The 22,208-nt window shown below is 38.2% G+C and overlaps 6 protein-coding genes across 14 annotated transcripts in view; 4 read left to right on the forward strand and 2 right to left on the reverse strand.

The window, feature by feature from the left end:
* Positions 1 to 22,208, forward strand: part of LOC125801338 (zinc finger protein 239-like) — a 241,569-nt gene that overhangs the window by 140,274 nt on the left and 79,087 nt on the right. The window lies entirely within an intron of this gene.
* LOC125801230 (zinc finger protein 239-like) overlaps positions 1 to 22,208 on the reverse strand; it is a 270,259-nt gene that overhangs the window by 96,148 nt on the left and 151,903 nt on the right. The window lies entirely within an intron of this gene.
* LOC111188839 (NLR family CARD domain-containing protein 3-like) overlaps positions 1 to 22,208 on the reverse strand; it is a 453,074-nt gene that overhangs the window by 60,995 nt on the left and 369,871 nt on the right. The window lies entirely within an intron of this gene.
* LOC125801495 (zinc finger protein 239-like) overlaps positions 1 to 22,208 on the forward strand; it is a 111,801-nt gene that overhangs the window by 16,803 nt on the left and 72,790 nt on the right. The window lies entirely within an intron of this gene.
* LOC125801292 (zinc finger protein 585A-like) lies at positions 1,578 to 21,299 on the forward strand. The gene is made up of 2 exons (XM_049477773.1): positions 1,578 to 1,666; positions 19,885 to 21,299. The coding sequence occupies exon 2, from the start codon at positions 20,004 to 20,006 to the stop codon at positions 21,108 to 21,110; it is 1,107 nt and encodes a 368-aa protein (XP_049333730.1). The 5' UTR covers positions 1,578 to 1,666; positions 19,885 to 20,003; the 3' UTR covers positions 21,111 to 21,299.
* Positions 1,580 to 22,208, forward strand: part of LOC125801497 (zinc finger protein 3-like) — a 221,212-nt gene continuing 200,583 nt past the window's right edge. The window contains exon 1 of the mRNA XM_049478284.1: positions 1,580 to 1,666. The gene's annotated coding sequence lies outside the window, so the exon portion shown is untranslated. The remainder of the gene's footprint in view (positions 1,667 to 22,208) is intronic.

Genomic DNA, 22,208 nt, shown 5'->3' on the forward strand with positions numbered 1-22,208 from the left:
CTTAAATGTAATTTGTATTCTCTTTCAAGCATTCATTCGGTATCTCAGTATGGGATACGCCACTCTCGCATATTCCTCATGTAGCCCCGGCTAATATATATATATATATATATATATATATATATATATATATATATATATATATATATATATATATATATAGCACCTTTAGATTTTACAACTGTGAGATAAAACAGATAATACAAATAAAACTGATATAAACTACAAAGTGAAATATACAAGTTAGTGGAAAATTAACACTACATATACATATAATACAGAATAAGATACAGAAATAATTTTTAACTATACATGCAGAAAAAATATGTAATAAAGTAAAAAATAAAGTAAAGTAATGCTTAATCTTCCTTTGTTAATTTTGATTTATGTGGTAACTAATATGCGGAAGGAAGAAAAGCTTGCGCATTTACTAACAATTCCCTACTTTACCACATGATGCCACTAATTCCCGCTCTCTCCGCACTCTTTTGAAGGCATACGCATGCCTTAAACCTTGCTTAAATGTACGCTCGTTTTCACACCAAGTATTTCTTTATAAATCACAATTCGTGCGTGAGATGTTGCTTACGCACATTTCTGCCCTCTTTTTATGCGTACGCACTCTTTATAAATGAGCCCCCTGCTCTTTATGAGGCTTTGATTCAGCAGTAGATTCTCTCCTGTCAGATTCCTGTCAACATTAGCCTGTTAGCAGCTAACAGAGTTAGCAGTGAATTAGCTCTCTTTCTCTTATACTGTTTGATAAACTGACAAAAGCACAAATAATTTATGGGTAAATTTATGAGATTAAACTAATTCAGATTTAATTAGTATAATTAAAGGCTGATTTTTGGTAAGTTAGGAAAAAGCTGAATTAGCAAGCTTCCTAGTGTTGGCTAAGCTAGCTACTGAATGTACCCAAAGTTTCTGAGGAGAAAGAGCATTTATTTTCTGTTTTCTGTGACCTAGAAAGGTTTTTAAACGGTTTGGAGGAACTAATTGCCACCATTCTAACAATTCTACAAATTACTATCTGTTTTAAGCTAATTTGCCTCAGTAAGAGTAAATTATCCTCAAATTTTACCTCAGTTTATTTAATTGTTAGCGTTTACTAGCTAACAGATTTAACGTTTATTTACACAGTTCTTAAACTTAAATTTAGTTGTTTTTTTAAACATTACTCACACCTTCACTGTTTCTTATAATTCATATATTCTTTTCTCTACAGTGTACAAATCAGTGAGTCTTGGTGAATGTTTCTGTTCTTATTATGGTAAATAGGGCCTGCAGAGATTTAATAGAAGAATCTGTTCTTTAGAACATAATGTTTTATATCATTATTAGAAGCACAAACACACCTGAGATTATTTATATTTATTTATATTTTACAATTACTGTTACAAAGAGCCAAGAGTTGGCCCAAAGACTTCAGGAGCTAAATAGCTCCTCCACTGAGTCCCACCCACAGTGCCTGCAACCCTCATGCTTCCGCTTGTTTAGCCAATCAGAGCGATGCTGAGACTGAGGGGCCTCAGTTGGGGGCTTGCATACCACAGATAGAGAGGACTTCTGTAGAGGAACAGTGGAGATAGTGGACGGTGTGCAGCTTAGTAAAGTTTTGTGGGATTACCGAGGACATTTAATTCTTGTGTGCATTCAGATACCTGTAAGTACCTACACTGCTGTTTATTCATAAAGTGTAGATAACTATTACTTTCCAAGTTGTAGGTGTACTTTCAAGGAGTTACATGCTATGCTAACTGATCAGCTCTTTGTATAGCTCTGTATAGCTTCTAGCTGTTTCTGATCTGCCTATTATTATTACCAGATAACACCTCATAGAAGTGTGTATCTTTGTTTAGGTGTTAGTGTTGTAAATTGTAGTCAGTGATGTGTTTCAAGTAGTTCAAGTATCCCTTTTATATCTGTTGTTTCAGAATCACACACTCACACAGTCGGATTGCATTCATCTATTCTGTATATACCACAACTCCTCTGCTGCAGTAAATACTGTTTTCAGAGAACATCATCTCCAGCATTTTAATCAGATGCACCACAGTGGCTTCTACATGGTTTAATACCAGCTAGCTCTTCTTAACAATTACAATACGACTTTAAAATGGTCCTGTTTAAAATATTTATCATTGGTTCATGTATTATATTGTCTATATCTATCAGAAGCAGACTGTATCTGCCCAATATCATTTATTTTACTCCAATATTCAATACACAGAGTGCCTTATTAATATGATGGCATGTTGAATCAGAATTCTCACAGTAATATATGTTTACAGAAATAGAGGGTCAGGTGGACGGGTGCTTGTGTTACAGAGTGAACAGGGTGGATTTAACACACAACTGCTTCACAAGACTCAGTGCTAGATAGTGTAAATGAAGCATCAGGCTGGAGAATTAACACAACAGTTCAGATATAATAAAGAAGACATTGTTTAGCTGTTTAATGCGTCTGAATTTGTATTTAAGTGGTAAATTAAATGGTTTGGTAGATGCTTTGAACAGAACAGAAGTATTGGGGATAAATATATATGGATCATTAGTCGGAATATGGTTTATATTTGATTTTATTTTTTTGGTCAAATGGTGAAAATGTTAGCTACAATAACTGTATTTATAATTATAATAATTATAACACAAAAATGATATTTGTATAAAAGGACGGGACTTTTATTGTGATGTTAGTTCTATCTCCAGTAAATCTTAGTGTTGCCTGATTCAATTACCTGTTCTAGAAACGGAGCTGACCACGTTTAGTATGCTCCGAGTTAAAGTTAGAAACTTATCTTCAGCCAAGTTAGTCTTAGTTCTTCCAATTCCCAGTGATTTAGGTTCGCATTGGTAAAGAAGTGTGGCACTTATGTGCTAAAGTAAATTTTGCCATGCTTTCAGTGGCTGAAAGAAATATATTTTTTCTTATAATGTTACTTTTATGAAAGAGTTATGTCTCCTGAATCAGAATACATTAATAAAGTCCCCGCGCAAAACTGTATTACCCAGCAACACTAGTTTTAGTACAGTCAAACCTCTGAAATCTACATATTTATACTATTTGCACAGTATAAAACATACTGTCAGTGGCTAAAGAAATGTATTTTTCTCCATATTGCTTCTTTAATTAAACATTAAATCATGTCGTTAGACATATCTGTATATGTTTAACAAAATATTTTAAATACTGGTAATATTTATTATAAATGTACATCAATTAACCATGCTTAAAACAGTTAAAAACATTGTAAAATGCCTAAACTTTTTAAATGACAAATGTTTAATTATTCTTTATTATTAAAATTCCTTAAACTATTGGCTCAGATCATAAGTAATTAACAGGATATACTTCATTTTTAATTCATAATGCCAAATATTTCTCAACCAAAATGTTAGTTTCTTCTATTCTGTTTCTTCTCAGTTTTTTCCATTCTTTAAGTGTATAAATTCCCTAAAATTCCATCGGGATAAATAAAATAAAGTATCTATCTATAATGCTTGTTACGGTGGGTGACCCAGGCAGGTAGACGAGGAGACGGACGCAAGTGCAGGTAAGGGCAAAACAAATAATAATTTATTAAATAAATAACAAAGATAAACAAAGAAACAAGTAAACACGTAACAAAGATAATAAACCAAAATAAACGAGGGGGACTAGAGAACATAAACAAACTAGAGAAAATAATAATGATAAACAAACAGGGAATATATACAAGGAGCACAACAGGCACAAGAACAGACAAAACAGGGCTGTGATGTCATGTAGATGCATGAAATAAGTCTTCGCTGATACTGTTCTTTGTATATAAGAAAATCTATTACAGAAAAAATAATAATTAGTACGAAGAACAGCATCATCAACAAGCACCCAGGTTTGCTTGGAGAGAGTTGTTTTCTCAAATCTGATCTGTAGCTCTCTGGCTTGAATTGCTGAAGTCCAGCCTTTTATGTTTGAAAACACCTCACATCTGGAAACACTTAACGTACGCTCCTATAGCGCACATACATAAGTAAGTCTGACTCAATGTATGGGAGGGGAAAGAAGTGTTCCTCTTTCTAATGTGTTTAAGTTAGAGCCTAACTCCATCTGTTCCCTGTGGTCCAGAGGCCATTCTGTGTGGAAAATATATAGAATAATAGTGAATAACCCTGCTTAATGGTAAATAACCCTGCTTGCAAATATGTATGCTCAAATATAAGTCAATATAATCTTTGGAGTTTTAAAGATGTTAAGAAGGTGTGCAAAGCGATTCCTTTAGCATTGATTCAGTTAATCAAACAAGTCATTTTATATTCAAAGGTGACTGTTTCGATGCCCACATTAAAAGTGAACGACTGTAATTTAGTAGACTAAGTGTAATAATAAGACTATCAATGATGATTTGAAACAAAAGATTTACTATGAATATAATGGAGCTTCTTTCAAGAAACTTCCTAATAATAAGAATATAAATATGACTTTTGATTATTCCAAATTTGTAAACTGGCCCAAATCTCCTAAAGTGAAGGAGACCCATTTCAAAATTATAAATATGATTTATCCTGTAGCCCTGTTTCTTGAAAAAATATTCAAATTTGATGTTGAATTATGTACTTTTTGTAAGTCAGTAAATGAATCTCTGGAGCATTTGTTTTTTTCATGTCAATATTCACACACTTTTTGGATGGACATCAGAAATTGGATTAATATCAAACTTAATATTCCTTATTTTGAGGTGGAGGACATTTTGTTTTATATGAAAAACTTAAGTTCAGCTTTCTCTGATGCCATAAATATAATTTTACTTTTAGCAAAATACCACATTCACTGCAGTAACTGAAAGGGAAATAAGCCCTCTTTCCCCAGTTTCATTAATGAATTTAAGTCATATTATTCTTCATTAAGTAAATTAAGAAAATGGAAAACTGCTAGTATCATCTCACACCAGATCTCTAGTAAGCTTTTGTCTAAGATTATCATTTTATTACGTTGCTCCTCTAGTCTGTATGTTTGTGTATGCTCCCCCTAGCTTCTAAATTGTAGCTGTGATCCTCTACAAGAGTTTGTACTATTGTATATTGTTGTGTTTTGTATGTTGCTAAAAACAAAAACAAAAAACCGGCGCTGTGAGATCGCTGATCAAGTTAACTTCCGTTTTCTGAATTCTAGATAGACTGATAGATGTTTAAACTAATTATAATTTGAAAAAAAATCTGTTAAAATGTATAAGCCTGTGGTGTTTTTATTTATTTTTACATATACCAAGTCTGTAAACTACTTCACATTTCACATTTCTGTAATCTAGATAGACTGGGAGATAAATTACAAACAAAATACAAAGATCAACCAGAAAATAATTTGTAATTAATAATAATAGATAATTATTAATAATTGTCTTTGTTCTGGAGCAGTTGATTTATAAACTGTGCGTTTTACACTGTGTCAGTTTAGTATTAACAGGTGTATAAGACATTTTAGAAATTTAATTAGTTTAGCATTATAGCAAACCTATTTGGGTTATACCCATCTTATGGGGGGTGGTCTTTGACCAGTCGTAGTATTTCTCAAGCTAACAAATATTTTTTTTTTCTTAAAATACACAGCACATTATTATAAATAACAGCTGTCTGCGCCTGGTTTTGCTGGACCTGAAATTCTGCATGGTACATTTTATCAGTGTCATGGTGAGCACAGAATGCAGACACATGCAGATTAGGGCTGGACCCGAATATTCGGGTATTCGGATATTCGTTCGTTGAGTAGGTATTCGGTTTTTAATTTTGGTATTCGGATATTCGTTTTTTTTCTACTTTCCAGAGCTCCACCTCACTCTAACCACTTCTGTTCTCGCGGGTCCCGTCAGAATATCTTACGCGCGGGACAGAACTGAACTGTTATTGGCTGGAGCGGGAGTTTAATCCAGACGATGCGGGAGCAAATTAATAAATAGTTAAGAAAACTGTAATAATTGTAAAAAAAAAAAAAAAAAAACCTAAAGAAAACTCTCAACGCGCAGGATGGACCGACACACACACGCACACACCGATGGTGTTTGGACTGGGGTAAGGAACGGGACCGCACTATTCAGCGCTGCTGTTTTAATAAATATATAAGTAAATTTGAAGCATTAAATGTAGTTTATTTAATTTATATTAGGAACGTGGGGCGGGAGCGGCAGAAATGTGTATGAGGCGGGCGGGCGCGGGATTAAAAGAAGCAATTTTTTTGCGGAGCAGTAACGAGACAGAAACGCGGGAGCGTGGAAGAGTGGGTTTAAAAATCAGTCGCGCGCAGACCTCTATTATACATGATAAAAAAAATGCAGGCTCTTCGAAACTGATTTATATAATAAAACATAAGGGGTAATGTGGCAACAGTAGGGGCTAAATCGGTTACAAAAGCCTGGCCTACAAAAATGATGTCTGAACGAATTTCCTCTTATCTAATATAATTTAAAATGGTTTAAAAATATAAAATAATTTCTAAGCAAACGAAATATTTAATATTGAGCTTATAGCCCAAGTGCAAAAATACAAAATCAGTAATAAGCCCTGCACAATCCTTTAACCGAAATAGACCAAGTACAGTTTACAACGACTGTCCTCTAATATAATTAACAATGTTTAAGAATATAAAATACTTCCTGAACAAACGTTTTTTTTGTTTGTTTTTTTAAGCAAATAGCCTAAGTGTGAAAACACAAACAGCAATTTACTGGGCTGGCTTACGCAGCGGATAAGCCGCGGTCTGGTGCAGCAGAAATTCCGGGATGAAAACACAAAGAAATCTGGGCTAAAAACACAGAAAATATGGGGTGAAAACACAAAAATCCGGGATAAAAACACCAAAAATCCGGGGTGAATATGTCTCGTCGGTCAGAGCAAATTGAACATTTTTCAGTGGATTAAAGGGGCCGTGATTTGCTTTTTTTTTTTTTTAACCTCTTTTTTTAAAAACGATATTCGAATATTCGCTTCGAATCAGTGCCGAATATCCGGAGCTCAAAAAACGCTATTCGGGCCAGCCCTAGTGCAGATACTGATAAAAACGTGTTTATTATAAAATAAACAGATGTAAGACGTAGTCAATACAGAAAAATGGGTAATCACCAATAACCAGAGCAATGAAGACAAAACCATACCATAAACGAGAGATAGTCCAGAGTTCATACACGAGAGATCCAATGTCAGAGGTAATCCAAGAGGCAGTAGTGAAAACACAGTCCAGGTAATACACAAGCAATCCAATATCAGAGGCAAAGGCAATACCGTATTTTTCGGACACACATATGGGCAGCCCACATCGGGCCATTGGGGATTTGCACATCGGTGCGGTATCGGCCCCACGCCATCGCCCCCATATGGGCAGCCCACATCGGGCCATTGGGGACTTGCACGTTGTGCGGTATTGGCCCCACGCCATCGGCCCCATACGGGCAGCCCAAATCGGACCAATGGGTATTTGCACATCGGTGCGGTATCAGCCCCACATCATTGGCCCCATATGGGCAGCCCACTTAGGGCCAACGGAGATTTGCTCATCGGGACGGCACCAGCACCATGGCGTCGGCCCATTTCAGGCAGCCCACATTGGGCCAATGGAGATTTGCTCACCAGTATAGCGTCGGCCCCACGGCGTGGGCCCTTTTCAGGCAGCCCACATTTGGCCAGCGAAGATATACTCCTCTATGCAAAATCAACACCAAAGCATTGGCCCATTGGGCCAACAGAGATTTGCAGAGCTCTAACACTAACACACACACACACACACACACCCACACACATGCCCTCAGTGGAAAACCAATTGTGGCCCCAAATTTTTAGAACTGTGCAATATTGAACAGAGAACACTTTTCAAGAAAGAAAATTTAAAGCTGTGCTATTGGCACTTTGACATTTTTTGCAACTGGCTGTAAAACAATTATATAAATAACACAATTTAAAGTGTATAGTAAATTAATACATTTATTACAAAGTATCATGTATAAAATATAAACAACACACAACAGTATTTAAGTAAATTAAATCCCAAATTTATATTTTAGCATGTAGATAAACATGTACTCCATAAATATCTCCATTTGCAAAAACAGTATTTATAATAAACGGTATGATATAAATATCAAACATAATACAAAATAACAAAGAATTATACAACTTAAAAAAAGATAAATAAATAAATAATAATAATATATATATAATATATACATACACATCAATAAAAACAGCAAATCATATTCTTGAATAAATACTTAAATGCACTAGACTGATGTAGTAGATGAATAATAAACTGATACTATTATTGCTACTGGAACAAAGCCTCTGGGGTGGGTTTCCCGAAAACGAACAACCTTAGCGAATAACGAACGAACTAACGAATGACGTGAGTAAAGAACGAGCCAGTTCTGCGAGTGTTTCCCAAAGAGCTTCGCAACGTGAAAATTAACAAAGGAGGTTAAAGAACGTCTTTGTTGACTCCTCCCCCAAAACAGCGCACTCAATCGATCCACACATATCGATTATTATGCAGTATTTATTCAGTATTACACCCTAAAAATGTAAAAAAAGTGCTGTAATCATCAATATTATACATATTTTGAAATTTAAATTACAAAAGGATGTACTATGGCATTAATAAAATACTCCTACAGATACATATGGCTAAATAAATAAGTCATATGTTTATATATAAATGTTTAATAAACATTAAACTTAAAACTATTATTGTTAATATATTATATTAATAGATATTGTACAAATATTATTAATAGTAATATTGATAATAATATTAATTTATTATTATTATAATTATTAATAGTATAAAAATAACATAATAATACATATACGTATGTTCCGGTGTGTAAATATATATATACACTGCTCAAAAAAATAAAGGGAACACTCAAATAACACATCCTAGATCTGAATGAATGAAATATTCTCATTGAATACTCTGTTCTGTACAAAGTTGAATGTGCTGACAACAAAATCACACAAAAATCATCAATGGAAATGAAATTTATTAACCAATGGAGGCCTGGATTTGGAGCCACACACAAAATTAAAGTGAAAAAACACACTACAGGCTGATCCAACTTTAATGTAATGTCCTTAAAACAAGTCAAAATGAGGCTCAGTAGTGTGTGTGGCCTCCACGTGCCTGTATGACCTCCCTACAACGCCTGGGCATGCTCCTGATGAGGTGGCGGATGGTCTCCTGAGGGATCTCCTCCCAGACCTGGACTAAAGCATCGTGCAACGTGACGTTGGTGGATGGAGCGAGACATGATGTCCCAGATGTGCTCAATCGGATTCAGGTCTGGGGAACGGACGAGTCCGTCTCATGCTACCACGAGTGTGAAAGCACCACCAACATTCAAAACTGACCAAAACATCAGCCAGACAGCATAGGTTCTGAGAAGTGGTCTGTGGTCCCCACCTGCAGAACCACTCCTTTATTGAGTGTGTCTTGCTAATTGCCAATAATTTCCACCTGTTGTCTATTCTATTTGCACAACAGCAGGTGAAATTGATTGTCAATCAGTGTTGCTTCCTAAGTGGACAATTTAATTTCACAGAAGTTTGATTTACTTGGAGTCTTATTGTGTTATTTGAGTGTTCCCTTTATTTTTTTGAGCAGTGTATATATATATATATACACACACACACACACACACACACTGTAAAGCTCCAGCTCATCCTAAATCACCATCTCAGTTGGGTTTAGGTCAGGGGATTTTGAAGGCCATGCACCTCTTTGTTAACTAGATAATTCCATATGCGTCAATTAATTGTTTTCACAGTTTTAATATTAATCGACAATGTAAAAAAAAAAAAAAAAGAAAAAAAGAGACGCGTCAACTTTTGACTGGTGTTTATATATTTGTGAGCTGACACACCCCAGAGTTTGCCCAGATGAACGGACACAATAGCTGCGGTCCAATCTGAAGGGAGCTGCCTAGGTAGTCATTGCCTTCAAAGGCAGCTCCCTCGTTCGGCAGCATTTTCACCCATAAGGGATCTTATAAGGCAGCGCGTTCGGGACACGCTCTGGAGTCAGCATACGTCATCACGTCTAGCGCGCTGTGCCCGTGAGCTGTTTATAAAAAACTAAAGTTAATGATCACTTACCTCGGGATAAATCTCAATGCAGCGGCAGCTATTTCTCAGATATTTAAATATTCATGATTTACTTTAATTATACACTTTTCCTCACTTAATTCTCAGAGTATGGTCAGTTTTATTTATGTATTTAATTTATTTTTGATTAGATGCTTCATAGAAATGCATGAGTAATGAAACCATAATATAATAAATATTTTGTATGAGCCATCAGAGCTAAATTATCAAACTAAGCTACGTTTCACACAATAGTACATTCATACACAGTCAGCTAATTTATCTTTACCTTTTAGTTGCATAAAACACATGATTCATAAACTTTTTATTTATTTATTTACCCATACCCACTAGTTGAGATGTGATGCTACAATAAGCATAGTGACTATAAAACACAGCAAGCAAAAATAATAATGTTAAGAAAGAAAACTTTATTACATTCAAAGAAAAAAAAAATTATATTCATAAAGGGAGCTAACGCTACCTCCAGCCGGTCTGACCAGCGTTCACCTTCCCCGGCCCACGTTCATCCCTGTGGAAAAAATAAATCTGAATTAGTAACAGCGGTTTATGGAGAACACGCTCATAATTCCACTATTTACACAATTAATCACTCAGTTACAGGTAACTCTAGTTATTCCCTCTAACAATTAAACTGTTTACGCATTAAATCACTGAATTACAGGTTATTCTACAGTTTTACACTATTTACACAGTAAATCACTTAGTTATACGTAACAGTGACTTAAAACAGTTAAAACTTTTTATACTGGACGGCCAGGGTGTCTTTGTTTCCTAGCGGGGGTTTCCTCAGCGCTGCAGCCGCGTTTGGTACTCTGTAAGTCGGCTAGATGCGTGTTAGCTTACCCGGTAAATTAGCGCGATAAGCTAACGGTAGCTTCCGCCGGTCAGGTCTTACATTAAATGAAGTACAGGCGAAAACAACGATGGAAAACAACTTAAAACAGTCTAAAATATGCTAGTTTGATAAACCCACGCAGCGGTGAGTGGAAATACAGGAGGGAATTACTTACATTTGTACAGAAACTCCGTGGCAGTGCCGGCTCCGTCCGCCATGTTTTTAAATCTGAGCGCTGGAACTCTGATCTGGTGAAATGCATCATGGGATTGCCTTCGCCGTGAAGGATACATCTCACGCTGCCTTCAGAATCGGGGTAAAATAAGGCAGCTGCCCAGGTAGGCAGCACATGTTACCTTCCGAATGGGACAGTCCTTTTCTCGGGAGCGCGCCTATGCTGCCTGAAAATGCTGCCTAGTTGGGCAGCTCCCTTCAGATTGGACCGCAGCTAATGTTGATTAGAAGCACCTAAATAAAGAATAATATTAAATATTACCTGCACATTCACCGATACCCTTTACAATACATGTAGGTGTGAGTAAAGACACTGCAGGCGTCCCCTGCACCGGACCTACAGTACCAGGAATTTTCCCAATAGCATGGAAATATATTTATATTGTGCTGTAATTCCCGGGCTGGTGGGAAGTGTATATAAGTGTGTGTATGCCACATAACAGCCTGATTACAGAATCCACGGACTTGGTGACTTTGCAGCTTTGCTTAGACCGTGAGCATCATCTGCAGGAATCTGGATTTTTAATAATTTATGGGTTTGATTGGTCAATTCCAGTATGCCCAGTCAGACTACACAGACAAAGTTGGCATTATAATATAATATAATATAATATAATATAAAATATAATATAATATAATATAATATAATATAATATAACTCACTCACTTACTCACTCATCGTCAACCGCTTTATCCGTTAAGGGTCTTGGGGGGTGGCTGGAGTCTATACCAGCCGGCATCGGGGGGAAGGCAGTATACACCCTGGACAGGCCGCCAATCCATCGCAGGGCAGACAGACACACAGGCACATCCACTCACACACTCACACCTAAGGGGCAATTTTTATCCGACATCTAATTAGCCTGAACTTTGGACTGTGGGAGGAAACCGGAGCACCCGCAGACACAGGAAATAATATAATATAATATAATATAATATAATAATATTAATTATTATAATAATAATTATATATATAATATAATTGATTATAATTAATAGTAACATAATATAATTGCTTCAACCAGGGAAATTATAATTTTTCTCCCTCAAAATTGGCGGTCCCTGGTGTTTAAGGTGCTGAACTGCAAGTAGAGATCCCTTAAAGAAGCTCTTAAGAATAACGACTGGGTGAGGGCACTCGTTAATCTGCGAGCGAGTTTACGTAGTACTTTAGTTACGCACGGGTTTGGGAAACACTCTTTAATTAACGATCAATCTTAAGTACGAGTTAACAAAGTTCTTAGCGTAACGAAGCTTTCAGGAAACCCACCCCTGATCTCTATTATTAATTTTATTCCTCTTGCTTGTAGACTTGGAACCAAAATGTCATCCCAATCAAACCAGTAAAAAAAATTCTAATTGAATATAACATTAGTTTTTGCATTAAGGTTTTTATCTCACAGCAATAATAATGAAGGAGAAAATAGATGTACTTTACATAAATAGAACAGATATAGTTAATCATAATATCAAAAATGAATATTGTTTATGCATTAATATAGCATAGATCATGAATTAACTATTTTTTTGAAGAGACTGCATGAGACGATGCTTCCGTCCACCTGAATGGTCCCGTGCATTCCAAAGCCAAACCTTTGCAACCTGCTCGATCTCTGCATCCTTTGGTGGTGGCATGATTGATCTTCTCACAGCCTCTTAAAATGATAATATAGAGATATGAGAATGCAGTCAGGTAAATACTACATCTGTTAGTGTCTTTTCATGTACAAGTATGGAGCTAAATTAGTGCCAAAACTACACAAATAAAGAAAACGTATTCTGTAAATATGATACTACTTGCAAACAAACACAACGCGTTTTACAAATACAAAACTCGACTCTCTATCACACACGGTGTGTTTTACAAACACAAAACCTGATGGTTGTAAATATATATGTAAACTTCAAATAAATACACAGCTGTTTTCTAATACATTGCTCTTTACAAACAAATATAACACGTTTTACAAATGCAAAAAGTAATAAATAAAACAAGTAAAACATTATTTTCAAACATTACCGTGTCATGACTCACAAACACGCACAGCCCATTTGTAAATCACGTGACTTTTGGCACAGTTTTAGCAGAGTCGCAAACTCGTGTTGAGATTTTCTCACAAATGCACCCAACCCTCGTACAAATGCATCGCCCCAGAACAGCAGGTGGCGCTGTGGGACACTTTACGAGAGGTGGCTGCACAGCAAAGCAAGCTCTCCTATCCAGCGCTCCACAGAGCATTAATTTACACTTATTAAGGTGTTTAATACACCTTTAATAATCACAACTCTACCATTTTATACCCGATTTACACACGGTTTGGTTTGTTACAAACAGCAGAGATGTAATTATGATATAGGACGCTGTTACACATCACAAATATGAGCTTTCATGCTGAAATACTTTGTATTATGCTCTTTAAAAAAGAAAGAAAAAAATATGAATTGATGTTTAAATTGTAATATAGATAGATAGATCTACTATCTAGATAGATAGATAGATTACGCAGCGGTTCGAGGCGGTATATCATTGGTCTGGAAGGCTGTCAATCAGCGAGTTTAGGCGAATCAGCAGTAAATAAGGAGGTTCCTGACCCAGAGGGAGAGCGGATGTAGGCAGTGTTTGGTTTGAGGTGCGTTCACTGTTATTTGGAAGCAAAGCGCTTCGTGGAGCGTTCAACGAACAAAACTTTACACTTATCAGAAGTTTTGCTGGAGCTGTTTGAGTGACTCTGGGGAGCAATTGTACATTAACTCATCAGTGTAACACTATTGATTCGGCCATATATATATATTATATATATATATTATTCAAGATTCATTCAAGATTCAAGATTCAAGATTTTTATTGTCACGTCACAGAGTACAGGTGTACATGTGAGTGAAAAACTTGGGTGCAGATTCCCACCAATGCGCAAAGAATAATATTTACAAGAGAGTAATAAAATAATATAAAATATATAAAAATAGGACATACAGATAACTTACAGTATAAACACTATTTACAATACACTTAATTACAATAAACATGATAACTTACACTATAGACAAATATTGCACAGAACAGATATGCACAGATGTAGATATGCGGATAGTGTGGAAGTAGTCAGTATGTGACAGTATAGCTATGAGTAAGTGCAGGTAAGGAATGAGTTGAGTGGGGAGTGCAGGGGGCAGAATGCTGTATAATATGGGACAGTCTGATAGATGCAGTGTAAAGTAAAGTGCAGGGTGCAGAGTTTGTATGGGTGTCAGTGGGGTGGGTTGGGCAGAACACCGTTCTACTGGCTATTCCACAGCCTGGTTGCTTGGGGGAAGAAGCTGTCTCGGAACCGGCTGGTTCTGGTCTTCAAGCTTCTGAGCCTCCTTCCACTCGGCAGCTGTGAGAACAGGGAATGGCTTGGATGGAACGGGTCCTTCATGATCTTTTTGGATTTCCTCAGGCAGCGGTTGGTGTATAAATCCAAAAGGTTTGGGAGCTCAACCCCAGTGATGTACTGCGCTGTGCGCACAACCCTCTGCAGGGATTTCCGCTCCAGAGCAGTACAGTTCCCATACCAGGTGGTGATGCTGCCAGTCAGAATGCTTTCCACAGTGCAGGTGTAGAAAGTCCTGAGGATGCTGGGGTTCAGACCAAACCTCCTCAGCCGTCTGAGGAAGTACAGGCGTTGTTGTGCCTTCTTCACCACCCGTGTGGTGTGTTCTGTCCATGTCAGATCCTCGCTGATGTGAACACCCAGAAACTTGAAGCTGCTGACCCTCTCCACCGCAGTCCCGTTGATGGAGATTGACGAGTATGCTTTCTCCTGCTTCCTGAAGTCCACGATCAGCTCCTTGGTCTTGCTGACGTTTAGAGAGAGGTTATTCTCCTGGCACCAGTTTTCCAGGATGTTAACCTCCTCTCTGTAGGCCGATTCGTCGTTGTTTGAGATCAGGCCAACAATTGTTGTGTCGTCAGCAAATTTGATGATGACATTGGAGCTGTGTCTGGCTGTGCAGTCGTGGGTGTACAGGGAGTACAGGAGCGGGCTGAGCACACAGCCCTGGGGCGCTCCGATGTTGAGGGTCAGTAAGGAGGATGTGATGTTGCCCATTCTCACCACCTGCTGTCGGTCTGACAGGAAGTTCAGGATCCAGCTGCACAGTGTGCTGTTCAGACCCAGATCCCGGAGCTTGACGTCGAGCCTCGAGGGAACGATGGTGTTGAATGCTGAACTGTAGTCCACAAACAGCATTCTCACATACGTGTCCTTCTTGTCCAGGTGAGAGAGGGCAGTGTGCAGGGTCAGGGCGATCGCATCGTCAGTGGATCTGTTCTGCCTGTATGCAAACTGCAGTGGGTCCAGGGTGGCAGGCAGTGAGGAACAGATGATATCCCTAACCAGCCTCTCAAAGCATTTGCTTATGATGGAGGTTAGGGCAACAGGTCGCCAGTCATTCAGACAGGTGGTGTGGGCAGTCTTTGGAACTGGCACAATGGTGGCCAGTTTAAAGCAAGCTGGCACAACAGAGAGAGAGAGTGATGTATTATAAATGTCCGTGTAGACTGCTGCCAGTTCTCTATAGCAGGCTTTAAGCACTCTCCCGGGAATGCCATCCGGACCAGCTGACTTGCGTGGATTTATCCGCTGAAAAGCTCTGTGCACGTCAGCTTCAGAGACGGAGGGTGGGATGGGATCAGCGGTGGGCGGGGCGCACTCTGGGAGCGCAGCGGTGGGCGGGGCGCACTCTGGGAGCGCAGCGGTGGGCGGGGCGCACTCTGGGAGCGCAGCGTGATCTGCCTCGAATCGAGTGTAGAAGCGGTTCAGCTCCTCTGGCAGCTCAGCGTTGGTGCTGGTCAGAGTGTGAGAGCTTCTCTTGTAGTCAGTGATAATGTTCAGACCCTGCCACAAGCTCTGGGTGTTGGCTGTGTTGAACTGTGCTTCCACTTTCTCTCTGTACCCACGTTTGGCCGCTTTTATGGTCCTACGGAGAGCGTAGCTGGCTCGTTTGTACTCCTCCGTATTTCCAGATCTGAAAGCGGCGCTGCGTGCGCTGAGAGCGGAGCGGACGTCACCGTTCAGCCAGGGCTTCTGATTGGGGAAGACGCGCACTGATCTGAGGGGCACTACGTCATCCACGCACTTGCGAATGAAGGCGAGTGCGTGGATGACGTAGTGCCCCTCAGATCAGTGCGCGTCTTCCCCAATCAGAAGCCCTGGCTGAACGGTGACGTCCGCCGTATATTATGTATATTATGTATATTATGTATATATATATTTATGTATATATATGATATTATGTATATATATATTAGTTTTCTTTTTACTTTTGAGTCATTTACAGAGATTTGTGGCTGTATACATAAGTTTTTGGCCATTGGGGAACTTTGTGCTATTTGGACACAGTTTGGGACACTTGGAGACGTTTTTGGCACACTTTGGTTAAACTTTAATAAAAGTTATAGGCTTATAGGTAGATAAATAAAATTTTGGCTGCTCATGGACAAGTAGTTAGTGCACCTGTATAAGCAGAATTAGTTTGATACCATCATGTTCTTTCAAGATATGATGATTTGTATGTGAAAACAATAGGCGATTTTAATTTTTTTTGAAAAATTGTCAAAATGTATCATCAATAATAGGTTATTTAATTTACCAAATACTGAAAACCAATGGGTCCATTTTTGGACCCCAAGTATCTACTTTCATATGAGCCATTGATCACCAGGGTACAGTGTACAGTTAAAAAAATATTCAAAGCTCTGTGGTAAAGGCACGTGCAGGGAGGGGGGAGGGGGAGGGGGTGGATTCGTTGGTTACATGATCCTCACAATTAAATATCACATGCAAAAATAAAAAAAATATGTAACTTTTACAACCTTGCTGGCTTACACAAAGTGTATAGTCAAGCACAAAAACATTTATAATTTAATTTTTTTTATTTATTATCAGCACTACCAATAATAAAGGTGAGATTATGAATCAGCACCATGGAGCAAATTCGTAGCTATCCAAAATATTAAATAAAAATATTTTTATAAATAAAAATGTATAGCTATACAGTATATGTCTTGAAAAATATGAGATGTTACTATGTGTGTGTGTGTGTGTCCCTCCAAAGGTCTCTGCACAACTCTGCTGTGGTACCTTGATTTTTCTCCACTTTTGGTTTAGAAAATCTTTCAGAGCTGATACTACATTTCACACAGTGTTGCTCCTATCCACTAAGCTAGCTAATCTACCTAGCTCTCACAGACAAAAACAATAAAAAATATTCAGATACCCTTCATATGAACTTGTTATGACACAAACTTTCAGATTGTAAAATATTGTATGGTAAATTTGGGCTGACCCAGAGTAACCTAGCATAGGATTTGTGTGGGCATGCTCACATATGTGTGCGTGCTGCCCACATATAACCCACAATGCCTACAGTATGTAAATGGTGCAGGCTGAATTAGGGCTGACCCACAGTGTCCCTGCATGAGATTTGTGTGCACATGCCAAAGTGCAGGTTGCCGACATATAACCCATACCGGGTATGAAATGGTGCAGGATGAATTTGGGCTGACCCACACTGGCTCTGCATGGGAATTGTGTGGGCATGCTAAACTGTGCTTTGCCCACATATATCCCACACTTGCCCTTCAGGGTGTGAAATGGTGCAGGCTGAATGTGGGCTGACCCACAGTGGGCCTGCCTGGGATTTGTGTGGGCGCATCAAAGTGTTGGCTGTCCAAATAATTCCCACACTGGGCCTACAGGGGCATTAATGCACTGGACCAGTTTAGGCTAGCCCACAGCGGCCTTTTATAGGATTTGAGTGGGCCAGCCAATGAACAGGCTGCCCACAGAAAACCCATGTTGGGCCTGTTTGGAATTTTAATGGGCTAGCCCCTGCCCACAGTGCCCGCACTTAGCCCACGAAGGGCCGATGTGTAGCTTTTTGCTGGGTAATAATGCACTCCATATATGCAGGATTAAAGTAAAATAAATTATACTGGACATAAACATATATAAAATGTCTCTAGAAGATATATAATAGGAAATGAAAACAGTGTGAATTTTTCTTTTGCTTAAAACAGCAAGAAAGTACTACCCTGAATGTGATAATTAGGGGTGGGTGATATGGCTCCATATTTCAGGGTAATATAGTTCATGATATTCAAAAATATTGGCAACATTATTTCTTACGATATTTTATGGCATACTGCCTTATTAAAACAGATTAATGTCATTTCTGGAGCTGTGATTGTATGCAGATAAATTATCCCATAAATGGTCCTACACCTGAATAAAAAAAGTAATATTATCTAATTTCTAGAACATAAAAACAGGAAGGGGTAGGTCGAGACTCTTCATCAAGCATATACATTTAATACAGGCTTTTTCTGCTTCCGGTCACTGAAATTATTGTATTGAAAAACTAAATATTCGATTATAAAAGGTGAGGGGTAGAGATATACTGCAAGTCAGAAAATTACAAAGATATTTATAAGATAAAATGAGATACACTTTGTTAGAGCAGTATGACATATTTACAGCTAGTGCTGGACGATATGGCCAAAATTTATATCACGATACATTCCTTAATTTTGGTCGATACAATATAATTTCGATATCGATATAAATATTTGGAAGGCCTCAGAAAAACTGTTAGGAATCCCTGCAATGGAAATCTGTACCTATTACTGTCTTTAAAGCCTCCTCTCATAAAAAAACTGTATAAAATTAAATTAAAAATGAAATTAAAAAATGGTCAGAATGAATTAATGCTCACCTTTATTTGCATGTAGCAATATAAAAACATGACATCTCTGTCAAACACAAACCAATAACCTATTTACATTTTACCAATATAAATAACTTTACATTACAACAGAGGCAGAGCTTCTTATCCTTTTGTAAACATATTTAACAGGTCAAAACAAAAGTGCCTCATCCAGGATAAAGAATGCAGAAAGCCTTCATTTATATAAAAGGAACACGATATCACCGTCAAATAAACAAACCTATATCAACTAGAAATAACTTAGATACAACATAAACTACATAAGTGCTTCAGCCAGAATAAGGAAGATATTGTGTGTAGTGAAACTGCTTGAGGTGGTGGAACAGATTAGATGCATTACAGTTGCTAGTCAACTCCACTTTCCGGCACAATTGGGAGCAAGCTGAAGTTTATCAGACCTTTGAAAGCCGAACCACTGAATTAGACCTGCCTCCCTCAACTATCTCTCCTGTTTAATCACTTGTGGAAGCATCAGGGGTGCTAAAATCTAAAATTCTGCATCAGGGCCGAGCCTAATCGAGGAACTCGGTTCGGCCGCACTGCGCTCCGCTCGGCTTCATAGCGGGAGGTTCTAGGTGTGGACCGGAGCGCAGCCGAGCTTCAAGTTTTAGTAGTATGGATTATAGTGTAAAGTGTGATACTACTAAAGTAGTAGTATAACACTGTATTCAGTGCTGGACAGCAGCAGTGTTTCTGCTACATACATTTTGCAGCTGCAGCCTGCTGACAGTCAAGATACAACTACATATTAAAATGTCTGTGAATTTATAATGGGATAAAAGTACTGAAGCCTTTATTGTAGTATGTAGGTGTCCCAGTAGTTTTCTCCATATAGTGTAACTAATGTAGGTAATTCTTTTTGGTTAATTGACCTGCTTTTATTTTAATACACAATTTTTTTTTCTTTGTTTTTCCAGAATAAACAACCAGGATATTTAATAAAGAACAGTGTTAAACTGCTGAAAGAGGTGAAGCACAAGCCATCCAGAAGAATCTCCTGAAAACGCAGAAATTGTTTGCTACATTTCACAGACAGATGAAGCCAAGTCCCAACATGGAGGAACATCAGCACTCTGTCAAGAGTTTTACTAAACAGAGTGATCTCAAAAAACACCAGCGCATTCACACAGGAGAGAAACCACATCACTGCTCAGACTGTGGGAAGAGTTTTACTAAACAGAGTGATCTCAAAAAACACCAGCGCATTCACACAGGAGAGAAACCGTATCACTGCTCAGACTGTGGGAAGAGTTTTACTGAACAGAGTAGTCTCAAAATACACCAGCGCATTCACACAGGAGAGAAACCGTATCACTGCTCAGACTGTGGGAAGAGTTTTACTAAACAGAGTGATCTCAAAAAACACCAGCGCATTCACACAGGAGAGAAACCGTATTACTGTTTCGACTGTGGGAAGAGTTTTACTGAACAGAGTAGTCTCAAACTGCACCAGCGCATTCACACAGGAGAGAAACCATATTACTGCTCAGACTGTGGGAAGAGTTTTAATCAACAGGGTCATCTCAAACTGCACCAGCGCATTCACACAGGAGAGAAACCATATTACTGCTCCGATTGTGGGAAGAGTTTTACTGAACAGAGTAGTCTCAAACTGCATCAGCGCATTCACACAGGAGAGAAACCGTATTACTGTTTCGACTGTGGAAAGAGTTTTACTGAACAGAGAAGTCTCAAAATACACCAGCGCATTCACACAGGAGAGAAACCGTATTACTGCTCAGACTGTGATAAGTGTTTTACTACACAGAGTTATCTCAAACTGCATCAGCGCATTCACACAGGAGAGAAACCGTATCACTGCTCAGACTGTGGGAAGAGTTTTACTAAACAGAGTAATCTCAAAAAACACCAGCGCATTCACACAGGAGAGAAACCGTATCACTGCTCAGACTGTGGGAAGAGTTTTACTAAACAGAGTACTCTCAATAATCACCAGCGCATTCACACAGGAGAGAAACCGTATCACTGCTCAGACTGTGGGAAGAGTTTTACTCAACAGAGTCATCTCAAAAAACACCAGCGCATTCACACAGGAGAGAAACCGTATCACTGTTCAGACTGTGGGAAGAGTTTTACTTTACAGAGTGAACTTATATTACATCAGTGCATTCACAAAAGATAGAAAAGTATCCCAAATCTGTTCCTCTGCCATAAAAAATGCAAACCTTAAATCTTTCAGACAGCCAAAAACACCTCATCATGCACAAAATCTTCACTCTGTTACAAGAACTTCATTTAAAAATGGCTTTTTACAGGTTCAGAAAAATGAATCTTATCCAGAGATGATGTTTACTGAATTTCATGCTGTGTTTTTATGTATGTTTGTATACCTACATTAGTTAATGCCTGCAGAGCTCTTCAACACTTAGTGTTGTGTTTTAAGAAGTTTTTACACACAGAATCATAAATGGTACCACTAACAGCATAAACTAGGAACATACATTTTTACAATTTTTTCAGTGATATGCTGAATAAATAGTAAAGCGATGATGCTAGCTCAGAGTAAAATCGTATATTAAATCTCAGCATTAGCTTTAGAACTAATAATAAACAAAAGTGAGGATTTTATCATTCTGGGACATTTTTAGGTTTAAAAATTGAATATGCTTTGCCATAAGTAGGAAATGATCATTTGGTCAACTTATGTCATTTACAGCCTTAACACATTCTCAATTGTTTACATATAAAAACTCTTTATTTTTTCCTCCACTCCACGTTTGTAGTTGTAGTTGGAGCGAGGGCACTGCCAGTGTTTGCTCCAGATGTTAGATTAGCATTACTTAGTCTTTTAAAATGTAGATGTCATAGTTTAAGGGAGTAGAGTATTCTTAGGAGTAGAGAATATTCTTAGCTTGCAACAAAAGGCCAACAAAATCCTTTTCAGAGTTAAAAAAAAAAAAACGGTCTAGCTGTAGTTTCCATACTGAAAGCAACACTCAGCAGGCTATGCAGCAGTAAGACTGCAGGATCCTTGATTCCCTCTACTGCACATGTGTCAAACACAAGGCCCGCGGGCCAAATGTGGCCACATCCAAGCGAGAGCTTGTAAGATCTTAGTGTCTATAATAAATAGGTCAGAAGCGTTCTTTGACCAAAAACTACATTTCCCACAATGCTTGTCGATTGTATTACCCGCGAAGTTACGGCTTACTGCCACTACACGGCAGTGTAGTCATTGATGTGGAAACCCTGCCGGAGGGAAGGCGTAACTTCGCGGGTG

This window comes from Astyanax mexicanus, chromosome 4 (assembly GCF_023375975.1).
Source record: "Astyanax mexicanus isolate ESR-SI-001 chromosome 4, AstMex3_surface, whole genome shotgun sequence".
NCBI lineage: Eukaryota > Metazoa > Chordata > Actinopteri > Characiformes > Acestrorhamphidae > Astyanax > Astyanax mexicanus.